The 14,314-nt window shown below is 28.8% G+C and overlaps 1 protein-coding gene across 1 annotated transcript; it reads left to right on the top strand.

Moving 5' to 3' along the window:
• The first annotated feature begins 9,385 nt into the window (after positions 1-9,385).
• On the top strand, positions 9,386-13,051 carry LOC114425414 (probable protein kinase At2g41970). Its single transcript, XM_028392335.1, has 8 exons — positions 9,386-9,531; positions 10,013-10,174; positions 10,753-11,006; positions 11,104-11,230; positions 11,322-11,595; positions 11,873-12,005; positions 12,138-12,224; positions 12,719-13,051. The coding sequence occupies exons 2-8, from the start codon at positions 10,075-10,077 to the stop codon at positions 12,842-12,844; spliced, it is 1,101 nt and encodes a 366-aa protein (XP_028248136.1). The 5' UTR covers positions 9,386-9,531; positions 10,013-10,074; the 3' UTR covers positions 12,845-13,051.
• The last annotated feature ends 1,263 nt before the right edge of the window (positions 13,052-14,314 follow it).

Below are 14,314 nucleotides of genomic sequence, written 5' to 3'. Positions count from 1 at the left end.
TCTATCTTTGGTTCCAATGATTGATGAACTAGTGATGATGATGTTTGATGGATAAGTCATGGTGACGATGATTGATTGACTAAGGATGATGATGGTGTATGATGATTAAGTTTTGATATGTTGAATGACGAACTGATGATTGTTATGATATACTTTGTTATGTAAATTCTGAGGCATATGCTTTATGTATGATTTCTATATGTTTATGTTATATGTGTGATGATAATAGATCATGCTTTAATTGTTAAGTTTTATTCTATTTTGGTATGCTTGTTTTTTTGGTAAGCTTACCCTTGCATTGATGCACGTGTGGTTCGTATTGCAATGATCTTGTATTCAATGTATGTGGGGAGCAGATGGCCAGGAGGTGGTTTTATATTCTTTGGAGACTTCATGGATATGTGTTCTTGGATGTGAAAGTGTATTATCCGTTTACGTTTCATCTTTAGGATTATGTATAAGGTTGACCAATTCAAAGTCCATGTAGTTTTCCCTAAAGAGTTGTTCTATTTATATGCATGTTCGGAGGAGGTTCGGATTGCTTTGATGTTGTATATGAACATGTTAGGTTGGAGTGCCATAGAACACATGGTATTTTTCGTTGTGTATATATATCACGTGAATTTTTATCTTGATATCTAGAATTTTAGCTTTTGGGCCTTTAAAACTTCAAAAGTCAACAACCATTTTATAATGAAATTGATAGAAGAGTTTAAAATGAATTAAAATAAAGTCTTCCGCTTAAGTTAGTTCATAGTTTCATGTACCAGCGACGGGTTGTTACAAAGGAAACTGTGTAGCAGATGGTTTGGCCAAGAAAGAAGTTCATCTTCAAATATCTATTTTTGATTTTTAATGAGTTCCATCATGATCTACATAGTCTTTGTTTTGAAAATACTATAGGAGTGGTTGTTACTAGATTCCACTACTTTTTTTTATTTCCTTATTGTTTCTTTAACTTTCTGACAAGTAAAAAAACACATAAGATAAAGGTAAAAATAGGTGGGTTGAGCTTTATAAGAGTCAAGTTCAATTTTTTTATATAATAGTATAATTTTGCTTTAGGTATAAGCCAACCTTCATAATAACTTATTTAAGAGTCTATTTTGTTACAAGATCTCTAACCAAAACATAAATTTATTCATCAATAAGTTTATCTTTGGATAAATGATCATTTTGGTTCTTTATCTAATTTACTTTGTTTCAAATGGTTTTTTATCTTTTAAAAATTCACTTTAGTACCTTATCTTATTTAAAAGATTCAAAATGGTCCTTCAACTATTTATATATATTCAACTTTGTCCTTCGAATAACACTCATATAAATGACCATTTTGAATATATTTAAATACTTGAAAATCCATTTTTGAACCTTTTTAATAAGATAAGGTATCAAAGTGAACTATTTAAAAAATAAATATCATTTTGAACCTTTTAAATAAGATAAATGACCAAAATGAACTTAAAAGATAAAGGATCAAATTGAACTAAAAAAAAAGATAAAGGACTAAAATGATCATTAATTAGCTTAAATCTTTATATAGGTCGCAAATATTCCACCATTTAAAATTCTAGTGTATGTTTATAAGGTAGGATAAAGGCCTAATCAAAATATGTTTTTCCAATCTACTTTGTACAAGTAATGGAGACAAGGTGACACTGCTTCAAAAAAAGGATTGTATATTTGGTCTTTTTCTCTCCACCACAAGCTAACACATAAAAAGAAGACAAGCTCAATGTCTAAAGAAAAAAATTTGAAGACTTTAATCTTAACAACAGTCATATCCGTTGAAGCTTATGTAAAGAAGACCGAGGCTTAAAGAGAAGTAGAACAATACAGTGAAAAATGAAGTGCTACAATTTTCTTTGATACAAAAGTTCATCTTTGAACGATTATTTCTAAGTGTTGAAAGTTCAATTCTTTGCTTTGCAAAGTTACTATATTTTTTCTATAATTTCTTATCTTCTGTGTAAAAGTAGATTTTTGTGTAAATCTTTTCAAACTTTGTTGTTTGAGAAAGTCAAGAGTGGCTTATTGAACAAAGAATACTCAAGTTTTTAACAATCTTAGGGTGAGATTATGGGTGTGTTACAAGTGACCAAATTTGTTGTTACAGCCAGAAGTGAAAGTGGTAAAATATACTTGTTATAATCATCTTTTGATCAGTAGAATCCTTCTAAGGTTGAAGGAGAATTAGACGTAGGTAAAAGTTGAGTGAATCATTATAAAAACAAATGTTCTTGCTTATGTTTTTGAGTCATTCACTTGTTTTCTAGCATATAACCTTTGGACACAAATTCTTCGAAAGCCTTGTTTTTGAAATTTTTTTCGTTCAAACTTATCTTTAGACAATTGTCTTGAAAACTCATTTTTTGAACTTAAACTTGCAAAATCATTTTCAAAAATCCTTTAAGTTTTCATTAAAATACTATTTTACTCTCTTTTACTGTGTTTAATTTATTTTAATTTGAACTTGATGTAGGTTAGGTCATAGGGTTACCGACTAGCTTGACCAATTTCAATCCTTAGTACCTTGACTAGTTTTAAATTTGTTTAAAGATCAAGAGAGATCAAAGTGAATAAAAAACTAAAAATAATCGTATTCCTAAGAATTTAAAATATATTTAAATTTTAAAAAAAAATATAATTGCTCATGTAATGTAATGCATATTTATTAATTAATTTTATGTTAAATTTTTGTATAAATATACACTAAAAATGTAAAGATTTTGTACAATGTCAATTAATTAGAAATCATTATGTATGATTAGTTTGTTAACGTGTATAATAATTATTTAATATAATTTCTGATTAATTGATAACATAATGTTTTTACATTGATAATGCATATAATTAAAATTTAAATGGCATATATTTGTTTTTTTAAAAGAAATAGAATAAAAAGCTTAATTTTTGGGTTAAATTTAATTTTAATTAGTACAAAAAGTCATATATTTGTTTATTTTCATTATTTTTTGCATTCACTTAATAAGTAGAGAGAAATTTATTTATTTCTTCTTATTTTTTTATTGATATAAATAAGATTTATTTTTTAATTTTTCTTGGAGACAACAAGCATCTTTCACAGGAGGACAAAGATAATTCTGCTTAAGTTAAATAAATTTTTTTTAAAGGAACCTGGATAAGATTATTAAGACTTAGGGTCCATTTGATTTGCTAAAAAGTATGGTATTAGATAACACAAATATGCATTCAGCAAAAAAAAAAGAAAAAAAAAGACAACACAAATATGATTGTATGGACATGTATTTAACTTGTTTTATGTGATGATATGATATGGTGTTTTACTTTTGATTGTATTGTTATATAGAATTGTCCAAAAGTGATGTGATAATTATGTTCTATGATAATAATTATTATGTGCTATATTTATAAAGATGAAGGTTATTTCTCTTTTTTAGATTTTGTTGAAACTATATAAGTATCAAAATGTCAAAGATAAATACTATTGGAAAGCAGTCACTAAGCTAACTATATGAAATGGATCTTGTATTGTTTAATCCATTAAAAGAAAGAACAACATAAAGACAATAATGTTAGTATAACATAGAGTACCCAAGCATACAACAATATAGTGGAGTTGTTGAATAAATCATTGGGACCAGGAAAAGTAAATGCATGATAACATAAAAAATAGGTTAAAAATGTTGAAGGATAATTTAGCTCAAGCATATAAGTTATTCAATAACTTAAATGGATTTGCTTGGAATGTCATCATGCATGGATTGAAGAAGAAGTTTGGAATGATTAATTAAGGTATGCCAATTTCTATTAGTTACATGATTGTATTTTTGTTAACTTGTGACATCTTTTATTAATTATATCAATATATAAATGTGTTTTGACTTTATGTGTTCTACACAAATAGCCAAGAACAATAAAATGGAGGAGGACCCTAATGAAATAATATGACATCATGAAAGAGTTGTATAGTGCAGATAAAATTACTAAAGAAATGTAGAGACAATAAGAGACAATATTAAACATCAAGAGAAGGGAAAATAGCCCCTCCATGATTCATTAAACAATTTTGGAATGTTTGATGCAAATGTTCAATCAATAGATGACATTTCATCCTTTCTTAAAAATTGGAATCTTTTAGTTGGACACTGATTAAGGAAACTAATCAAGAGAGACTTGCATCTAAAGAGGAGTTAGCGTAAAACACAATTGACTCAGTGGAAAAAAAAATATGAGAAGATTATCGCTAGCCTAAATTCACCAGCAAAAGCAGTCAACAACAACAACATTATTTTTGAAGAACATTATGCACTTGTTGAAAGACAAGTTCAAATTACAAAAAAAAGAAGAAGGTATTAGCAGACTCAAACAAAATAGGTCAAGTCACTAAAAGATGAATAATGAGTTGGAGTTTAGATGTTTTGATGTTTCTCTTTGTGCTATCCTTTTGGTATTATTATAAGTTATGGCAAACAAGTGATGATAACAAGTTATATGATAAAAAATCTATGTTTATATGCACTATATAATTCTAATGCAATTTTTATAGTGAATTTGCTTTATGGAAAGTCATAATGAAAAGAGTGTTTTAAACTTTGTAAACAATGTATCTAACTTTGACAAATTTAGTATTGTATGAACTTAGGCACTTTAGTCAATAAGAGAATTTCTTTGAACAAAACTTGTTATATATGTCATGTCTAACCACACTATAAATGATTTGTTTGTAGGCATCTACTGAGTTATAACAAATGATATGGTGTAGCTGCTAAATGATATGAAGTTAATTCGACAATATTTCTTTTTTTCTTTTCTTGGTATATTTTGCTTTTCATATTCTCCTGGCTCTATTTTTCATATTTTCTTTTGTAATGATTCATTAGTTATGGTAATTGTTCAATGGTTTCTTTTCTTTCTAGGTGTTGGTTATGATGTATTAATGGACTTGTTGAAATATATTCACCCAACATATGTACTTAATTCATGTTTGATGATTGGCAACATTGTGTATTAGATGGCAAATAATGAAAAAGGGGGATACACATCTCATTTGTTTGGAGATATAAGGTTGGCCTGGTGGTTAGGAAAGGGGTTTTAAGTGTGAAGAAAGAAGGAAGAGAGCGAGGTCACAAGTTTGGATTCCTTACACTGACATTTATAATAAAACTAACAAATTAACATTTATCGATAAAAAAAATGTTTCCATTTGCTTAAGTCATGAATTATTGCATTAGTATCGTAATTTTACTTTTCAAAGTTACATATATATAATAGTGTCTATATTGGTTTCATTAGTAAATAGTTTTTTTTGTCAACCAAATAAAATACTTCATTAAACATGGGTACACAAAATACCCATAGTTATTACATCATTATCCATAAATGAAAAAAAAATAAAAAAGAAATAGAATCCACCACTTTAGGGATGGTTACATGTTATATTAAGTAGCACAATCCCACTAAATATGTTGTAACCAACCAAAATATCAATGACATAATCACTTTTTGCTCAAAATTCCTCCCCATCCATGAATGCTTCCAATCAACATTTTATATTTTTGTCTAATATTAGTTAATAGTTCATGTTGATTATAGCTTTGGTGGGTGGTTTTGTTATTTACAAATATGATTTTTTTAACATATTAGTGCATGTTTTCCTTATTATTATTTTGAACTATTAATGCATTCTATTTTATGGAAAGTGAAATATGATATTGTATCGATTATTTTACTATAGTTATAAAAGTGAATGCTTTGGTTACTATTAAATAAAAAATGAGGTACATTATTATTATATTATGAGGGTAAATATATCCTTTTATGAAATAATTTAATTTATTTTCTTTTGTATTTCAATCCAACCAAACAAATGAACAAAAAATATTTCTCTTATTCCAAACAATACATATTTTCACCTATAATTCACTATTATTTTATTCCTCTCTATTTATTTCTATGTCATTTTAATAATTATGATTCCTTCGAACCTATATTATGGTATGAAATATTTATATAATATAATATATTTATGACGTATATTACATAATAATGTAATATAATAAAACATAATATAATTTTTTGAAACAGATTGCAAAATGGTTAGTGACATCAACTCGGGTTCCAAAGGTTCAAATGATTTCCATGTTTTTATTGCTAAATATAGAACATCTATTTCTTTACTTCCAAAACTCTAAGTGAGTTTAGTCAAAAGACAAGTTAATGTTGTTTCTCATAAGTTAGCAAGAGTATCAACATCTTTCGCTAGTTCTCATGAATCAAGTTATATTCCACACATTTGTATTACAAACTATCTTTAATGAAATGATATGAGTTTATTTCCTTAAAAAATATAATATTTATAATACATTTTAAAATATACAATAATATATTTTATTTTACAACATATAATGACAATATCAATTGTATTAAAATAATTAATATTAGAAAGAACATTAAAGTAAATTTGTCATTATTTTGCTTGTGTTGTTCATTGTCCATCAAAAACAAAAATTTGCTCTCAACTTTAACACTTCTCTTGTGTTATTTTCTTTATCTTGTATTTTAGTGTGTATCAAATGCATCCTTGAATTCGAGATCATTTATTAAACTATTACGATGTTAAACCAATTTATTTCTATCATTCTTTTTATTTTCTATTTTGTTTTCTCTGCTTTTCACTTCAAATTCAGAAATGTTTAAATGAATAATTTAAATAATACAATGAAGTAAAGAGTAAAATTATTGTATAAAGCCATAAAGTATCTTTAAGTTCAAATAATGTCAATTTAGCTTCAAAGATTAATTTTATACATGAATTTATTTTATTATTATATTTCATATTTACATACTTTTTTTTACGTAAGAGAATAAGAAAACTAAGAATCCCTCATAATTTTAAAGTATAAAATATAAGTTTTAACTAAATTATAATTAAAAATGTTAGGAAAATATATATATATATATATATATAAATACTTATAATTTTACATTTTCATAATTTTTGTGAATATTACAAATGATGCAAATATATGATATATTTTTGTGAATATTGATAGATGAAATTCTACCGTACAATCCAAAGAATATAAATATTATTGTAACTTAATATCTATCAATGAAGACACAAATTGAGAGTTCCTATCAACAAGGAGATGAATTAAATTTATGGAACATGCAGGGATTGCATGTGTGATGAAGGATGGAAAGTTACAATTTGGTAAATTGCAAGATGAAGGCATAGATCATTGGAAAGATCTAAAGGGTAAATGTATCGAGTTGTGAACATTCCAATGGTCAGGATAACGTCCTTGAGTTGGAATAAATCATGTAAATTTGCTAGATAACCCTGACACCTAATCTGCATTACCATGATTGATGTAGAGTATACCTCTAGATGGAGTTGTGATGGCTTAGAGCTGAAACATTGATTGTTTCTCGAGAATGATATTGATAATAAAGGCATGGATGTTAGTGTCGAGTGAAGAGAGGCACACGGGCTCCTAATCACTTTCCAAAAATCCTAATGATTAAGCATAACCTTTAGAGGAGAGGGTATAGATCCATACGTGTGATGAAGAAATTTGGATTGTTCCTCAAGAACTTAGGTCTAACCCTATAATTCCCATTATATTTTACTACCATTTGTTTGTTATTTATATTATAGTTTAGTCTTGCAAACTTATTGTAAAAGTGATTGAGGTTATATATATTCCTACTCCTTTTTCTATGTGTGTTTTTCTTTATTTTGTTTTATTTTATGTATGAGTAGATGATGGATTTATTCCACATAGTGTGGAACATCCACATTTCATATAGCCCTTATGGAAAATGGGTGTATAACGGACACACCAACATCAACACATTTTATGGATCCATCACCTTTACTATTTTGGCTCTAATTGCTAGTATCGTTGGCTTTCTATGACTAGTTTTACTTTATGGACAAATTTATATCCTATTGCTCTGGGGGGATATATTAAAGCTACACCACCCCCTCACCCACCACCTTCTGCTACGAAGTATCATCCCATGGATGATGTCATTTATGTGCCTGATTCCCCTGCTTAGCGAGATCCATCTGTTGACAATGCAATTCCAGAGCCACCACCCTTTGTTTCCAATCATACCTGCTCCTATTGCTTAGTATCATATGCCAATGGATTCGCTTCCTCTATCTAGCATGGTTGCTGACTTGTCAACTTCATCTTCTTCTTCTCCAACTTCATATGTGCCCGGCATGATGACAAACTTGTTGACTTCATCATCTTCTTCTTCTAATAGTATCGATCATCATGAGGATAGGGGAGATGTGCCTGATGGATCACATGCATGATATGGATGATGCTAACTTGGATGACTTAGAGGAGACAGAGGCAAATCATGGTAAGGACTTCCTTTGAGGGATTTGACACTTGCCGTAGTTAGCTTTTTGGTACTTTTAGAGTATATTTTGGGGATTGTAGACCGTTAACAGCTCTGAGCTAGGCCTTCTTATTTTAATTTTGTATATATGGTGGTTAGGTGTTTATGATGATGTACATATTCATGGTACTTTTTATGTTTCTGTTTTTTGGGACCGGGACTATTGTATCAAACTAAGGACAATAGTGTATGATTATATGTGTGATGATGTTGTATGATGCAAATCAAACAAATGATAGTAACGCGTGTTTATAAATATGATGATATATGATGCAATACATGTGTACACTATGATAATGATGATATATGATGTACTTTTATCATTCATTTAATTATTTAGTCTATTTTAATTAAAAATATATAATGTTTAAAGTTTTAAATAAATTGATTGTGCATATTTCTTTGATAATTATAAATATTATTCTTTAATTAATTTTTCCAATTTTATTTAAGTTTTAAAAAAAATATTTGAATTTATATATGCATTATAGGTCTATAAATTCATAAAACATGCTATTCAGTTTTTTAAAAAAAGGAAGAAAAAATAAAAAAAAATGTTGGCCTACCAAACAAGGGAAGATAATTACAAATATATATTTTTTTCTTAATTTCAATAGAATCCATTGGCATTGATTTTGGAGAAAAAATAATCCATTTACATTAACCTACCAAGAAAAAATGGAAAACATTGATGAATTTGAGTCATTTCATTTACAACTACGTATATTTGTATGAGTTGTAACATCGATATGGTGCTTGCAAGTGTGCATATTACCCTTTGACATGTGGTGTGATGAGAACAACAAATCATAGAGATTCAACATTAAAATAGTAACAAGCAAAGTATGTGCATCGTGGTGGCACATACACAACCCTCAGAAGTATTTTTTTTCGGTTAGGAGCCGATTTTCTTGGGAAAAAACATTGGCATGTGCTTTTTATCCAAAATGATGGTGCTTCATTTTATTTGGAAGGAGTTTGAAGAAAAACAATCAATTATGTTTTCTTCTTCTTCTTCCCCTCCATGTCGTTATTGTATATAATTTTATATGCATAATCCTTTAGGCTTCATCATCAATCATATATTGTCTCCTTGAGATTCCTGGCTTGTTCAAGAGCAAGCCAGAGGTAATTAATGTCTTTAGTTTATATTTTCAATATATTTGTTTCATTGTTGATTTCAACTTGATTAATGTTTTTATGTAAGGTTGCTTATGTAATGTTTTTAGGTAAGGTTAGCAACCTTTTTCTTATATTTGGGACATTTTTAACTCAGTGTATGATTAGAGCATAAACATGAAATTTAATTCTTAAGATAAAAGAATACAAAAACAAAATTGAAAGGGTTATATTCTCAATTCTTAGACAACCTTTTTTTCTTCTTTAATTTAATCTTCTAAAATCACAATTTTTATTCTTCTCTAATTTTACATTTGAGTGATTGTGACAATTTGTCATATTTGCATTTCGTTAAATTGTTTAGGATACCATTAAATCGTGGGTAGCTTTAATTTGAATTTCAAAGATTAGCTCTCATCTTCAAAACACTTGTCTCAATGAATTATTTAGTAAATGATAATTTGAGCATTAATTGTAATAATAATTTCAGGTCATTCATTGGATATCATTTATTTTGAATGAAATATTGAGACTACTAGACTATTTTGAGCTATGTTGTGTTGTGGAGGTGCAGAAGAGGATTTTGGCATTCCACCTGGAAATCAATATAATGCATCACCTAAAAAGGGTAATGCATATAATGGTGGAGGAGGTAACACTTATTTTTTTTACCTTAAAGGAATGTAATTAGCAACATGACAATTGATACTTGACACACATTATTTATTGAGCATTAAATGTTGTGTGACTTCATTTGAAGGGTCATGATTATGAACATTGTTTGGAACAAGTGAAAAGACAAGCAATTATTTGTGAAAAATTAGAATTAAAAGAAAATGTTACATTACCTTGTTTGAGAAAGGAGAATTGGCAAAGAATAGAAAAAAAAGGAGAATATTAAATATAAGTTTTATGAATATCCCTAAAATACATTCAAACTCAAATTAATTCTGGATTACCATGTAACTAAAATTTTCTCTAGATTTTCATTCCTCTCACTTATATATCATAGGAATGTATAAGTATGACAAATTGCTTAGCTATTTGGCACAACTTATCCAGAAATAAATCATAACTTTATAATTTAATATCGTAATTATTCGATTAACATTATCTCGACAAAATAATGACATAATGTTTGTTGTTCCTGCATGGTTCCTAACTATAGTTAAGTATCTTTAGTATCCTAGGTTAAGTCTTAATTTACATTATAGTAACCTTTGAATTCAGGAGGTGACAGAGGCGAGCCTAGGGGTAATGTTGTAAAAAATGGTGCTCCACAAAAAACATTGCCAATTGAGATACCCGCTATTTCATTGGATGAGTTAGATCGATTAACAAGCAACTTTAGTACAGAGGCTTTGATAGGAGAAGGTTCTTATGGGAAGGTTTACTATGCAAAATTGAGCGACGGTATGGAAGCTGCAATCAAGAAGCTGGATACAAGTTCTTCCCCAGACCCTGACTCTGATTTTGCAGCACAAGTATGTTTTTTTCCATTAATGATTTTAAATTCATTGAGTCAATGTTTTGGCTAGTGAAATTGTCATAGTTAACATCATGTCGCTATTGATCATGTAGTTATCAATTGTTTCAAGATTGAAGAATGTGCATTTTGTGGAGTTGATGGGGTATTGTCTTGAGGAAAATTATAGAATTTTGGTTTATCAATATGCAAGTTTGGGTTCTTTGCATGATGTGTTACACGGTAGGCCTAACAATATATATTAATAAATGACTTTCATATTGATGAAAAATTTATTGTGCTTTAGTTTACCACTAGACTTTTTATGTTGTAGGAAGAAAAGGAGTGCAAGGTGCTGAACCTGGTCCAATTTTAAATTGGAGTCAAAGAGTAAAAATTGCATTTGGTGCAGCAAAAGGACTTGAGTTTCTTCATGAAAAGTGTCAACCTTCTATAGTTCATCGCGATGTTAGATCTAGCAATGTCTTACTCTTCAATGACTATGAGTCCAAGGTTGCAGATTTCAACTTGACAAATCAATCTTCTGACACTGCAGCACGACTACATTCAACAAGAGTCTTAGGAACATTTGGCTATCATGCTCCAGAGTATGCTTGAACTTTACCTTGGTCTTAGTTTGATAGGATATCCACTTATGTAAATCATGCATGTTTAAGTCTTTTTTGAATTAGACTTAAACAATTTTCATATAACTAAACATATAAATATTTGATTCCTAATGGAGAATATTATTAATTTTATGTAGACAACAAAGCATAAGTAGAAAACACATCTTTAGAAGATTCAAGTTCCTAGCTTATATACATGATCATTTGTGTTAAAAATATTTTCATGTTTTACAAAATGATTTACTTTCATTATTAGGTATGCCATGACAGGCCAAATAACCCAAAAAAGCGATGTTTATAGTTTTGGAGTTGTGCTTTTGGAACTTTTAACAGGAAGAAAGCCAGTAGACCATACAATGCCTAAAGGGCAACAAAGTCTTGTCACTTGGGTACGTCTTAATCATCAACATATTTAGTCTTGGTTTGAATGAATCTACCCCTAATTTAATTTTTCCTAATAGCCTTAGCTTTTGTTTTCATTATTGTTATTCTTTTACTAATGTGATTTCTAACAAGTAAAGGCAACTCCAAGATTGAGTGAGGACAAAGTGAAACAATGTGTGGATCCTAAACTAAACAATGAATACCCACCCAAGGCAATTGCTAAGGTTAGCTCATTTGTTCTTTCTCTTCATTTGACCAATAATTGGAACATTTAGAATGACTTATTTAAGCTTATATGTAAATGGTTTATGACATTTATATAATTTTTTAATCTTATTTTAATATGATTATTTCAACTATTAAAATAAGTTGAAAAATACTAACAACATATTCACTAACACAATCTTTCTAATTCACTATTAATGGCTGAAATTTATTGAAAAACACAAATTTCTAGGGGTATGACTTTTATTTAATGAGTCTTTTACTTGATTTTGTTGTTTTCAATAATTTTTAACTAAAAGTAAAGAGGGTGTTGCTAGCATTTTCCAAATAAATTGTTTTTAGATTATTTTCAAAAGTTTCACAATTAAGCCTATAAATAAGCTCTCGTTTTGTAGGCACTTATTGAATAAGTGCTTAAGGTATCTTTACTCAAATACACTCAATATTCAATATAATAAATGGTGTGTAACTAATGTTTGGTATGATTATGTAGTTAGCAGCAGTTGCAGCACTTTGTGTACAATATGAAGCTGACTTTAGGCCAAACATGACTATTGTTGTCAAAGCTCTTCAACCACTTCTTAATTCAAAACCAGCTAGCGTTGATCCAGACACTTGACTTTTTAGCCATAGATAATTAAGAATCAGAGACTAATCAGATTTTTGTGCAACTTGTTACATAATGAAGCCAATCTAATCTTTCTTTCATTGATCTAGTGGTTTATGTTAAGCTAAACAAATGTTGTATTTGTCTTCTTGATTCTTATACAATTGACGACATGTATTTTGTGCATAATGAATAAAGGAGACCATAATTTCCCCTTAAGGATCAAAGGTACGAAGAAGAATAAATCAAGATCCTTAGACAAAATATTAAGGTTGTGTTCTTTTTGTTTTATTTCACTATTATAATAATGATAATTGTCTCATGATGTGTGGGTCCAAACAATCAAGGTTTGATTAATGGATTTAAAAAGACGGGAAAATTTATAATTTACAAAATAATAGAAAACTATATCAATGTTTTATTCTTTTGGTCCATAATAATTGATAATTCATCATTTTTCAAAATTTAGAGCCTACGCTTGATAGAAATCTTCATTTTTGGATCATAACTTTAGGCTTCTAATTGTAGCTAAATGACGGATATAGTCTCAAGTAAATAAGGCATTAATTTCACCAACATATTTTCTTGCGGCACCTGTAAGCATAAAAACCTGCAATATTATGCTTTATCAAAAGTTTTGTTAGGAGCAAAGCTTTTTCTTCTTAAACACTTGGATAAAATAATAGTCTAATATATGAATTCCAAGTTAATACTTTAAGCTATTTCTTAGAAAGCTACCTCTAAAGTCACAAATTTTGTTTTCAACAAATGTTGGCTTTCTTTTTCAGATGCAAAGTAGATTCTACTTCTTAACTTTAAAACTGTTTTCTAAAAACCTTTAGATAAAATGTTAGAGTTATGCTTTTATAAAACAAGGTTTGTCAAAACTAAAAACAATTATCCAACACATAAAACTAAATAAGAAGCAATAAAGATGAATACAACACACCAATGAATTATACTGGTTTACCCCAACCTATGTAACATCCATTTTTTTTTCGTAAATAAATTTAAAAATCTTTTTAGTAAAAATAAATAAATAAATAAATATAGAGCAAATGAAAGGCTGAGTACCCTAGGTATAAATAGTTATGTTAAGTCAGGTGCCTCCTCTTCGCCTCATTTTGGTTTTTCTCTTTTCTCTTCTCAAAACTCTTTCTTTTTCCCGCAGACCACCAAACCTGTTTCAGAAAAACAATGATCTCGAACTCATTCACCGTTGGATCATCGTGCAATTTAAGCGCCAGGTTCGCAACCCAATTCCAAACATTCTGACCGTTGGGAATTTCTATGTCATGTCTGAACTAAGAGAAATACCCTTCACATCGTAGCCTTTTCCTTTCCCACAGAAACCCAGAGTTGTCTCGGTAAAACTACGATCCCGGTTTCGTTAACCGTTGGATTGCTGTGAAATTATGATATGTTGTTTGAGATCCAATTTCACAAACCTACACCGTTGGGATTTGCAAAAAATGTGTATGG

The sequence above is a fragment of the Glycine soja genome, chromosome 9, assembly GCF_004193775.1.
Source record: "Glycine soja cultivar W05 chromosome 9, ASM419377v2, whole genome shotgun sequence".
In the NCBI taxonomy this organism is placed as follows: domain Eukaryota; kingdom Viridiplantae; phylum Streptophyta; class Magnoliopsida; order Fabales; family Fabaceae; genus Glycine; species Glycine soja.
Note: the sequence above shows the minus strand (reverse complement) of the source record. Positions and strands in the feature narration are given on the sequence as shown.

What these genes read in the sequence shown, in the direction of transcription:
- LOC114425414 (XM_028392335.1), top strand. Translation starts at nt 10,075, where the DNA reads ATGTTGTGTTGTGGAGGTGCAGAAGAGGATTTTGGCATTCCACCTGGA. An exon ending in TGCATATAATGGTGGAGGAG is followed by an intron (nt 10,175 to 10,752) that starts GTAACACTTATT and finishes CTTTGAATTCAG; the next exon opens with GAGGTGACAGAGGCGAGCCT. An exon ending in AACAAAGTCTTGTCACTTGG is followed by an intron (nt 12,006 to 12,137) that starts GTACGTCTTAAT and finishes TAACAAGTAAAG; the next exon opens with GCAACTCCAAGATTGAGTGA.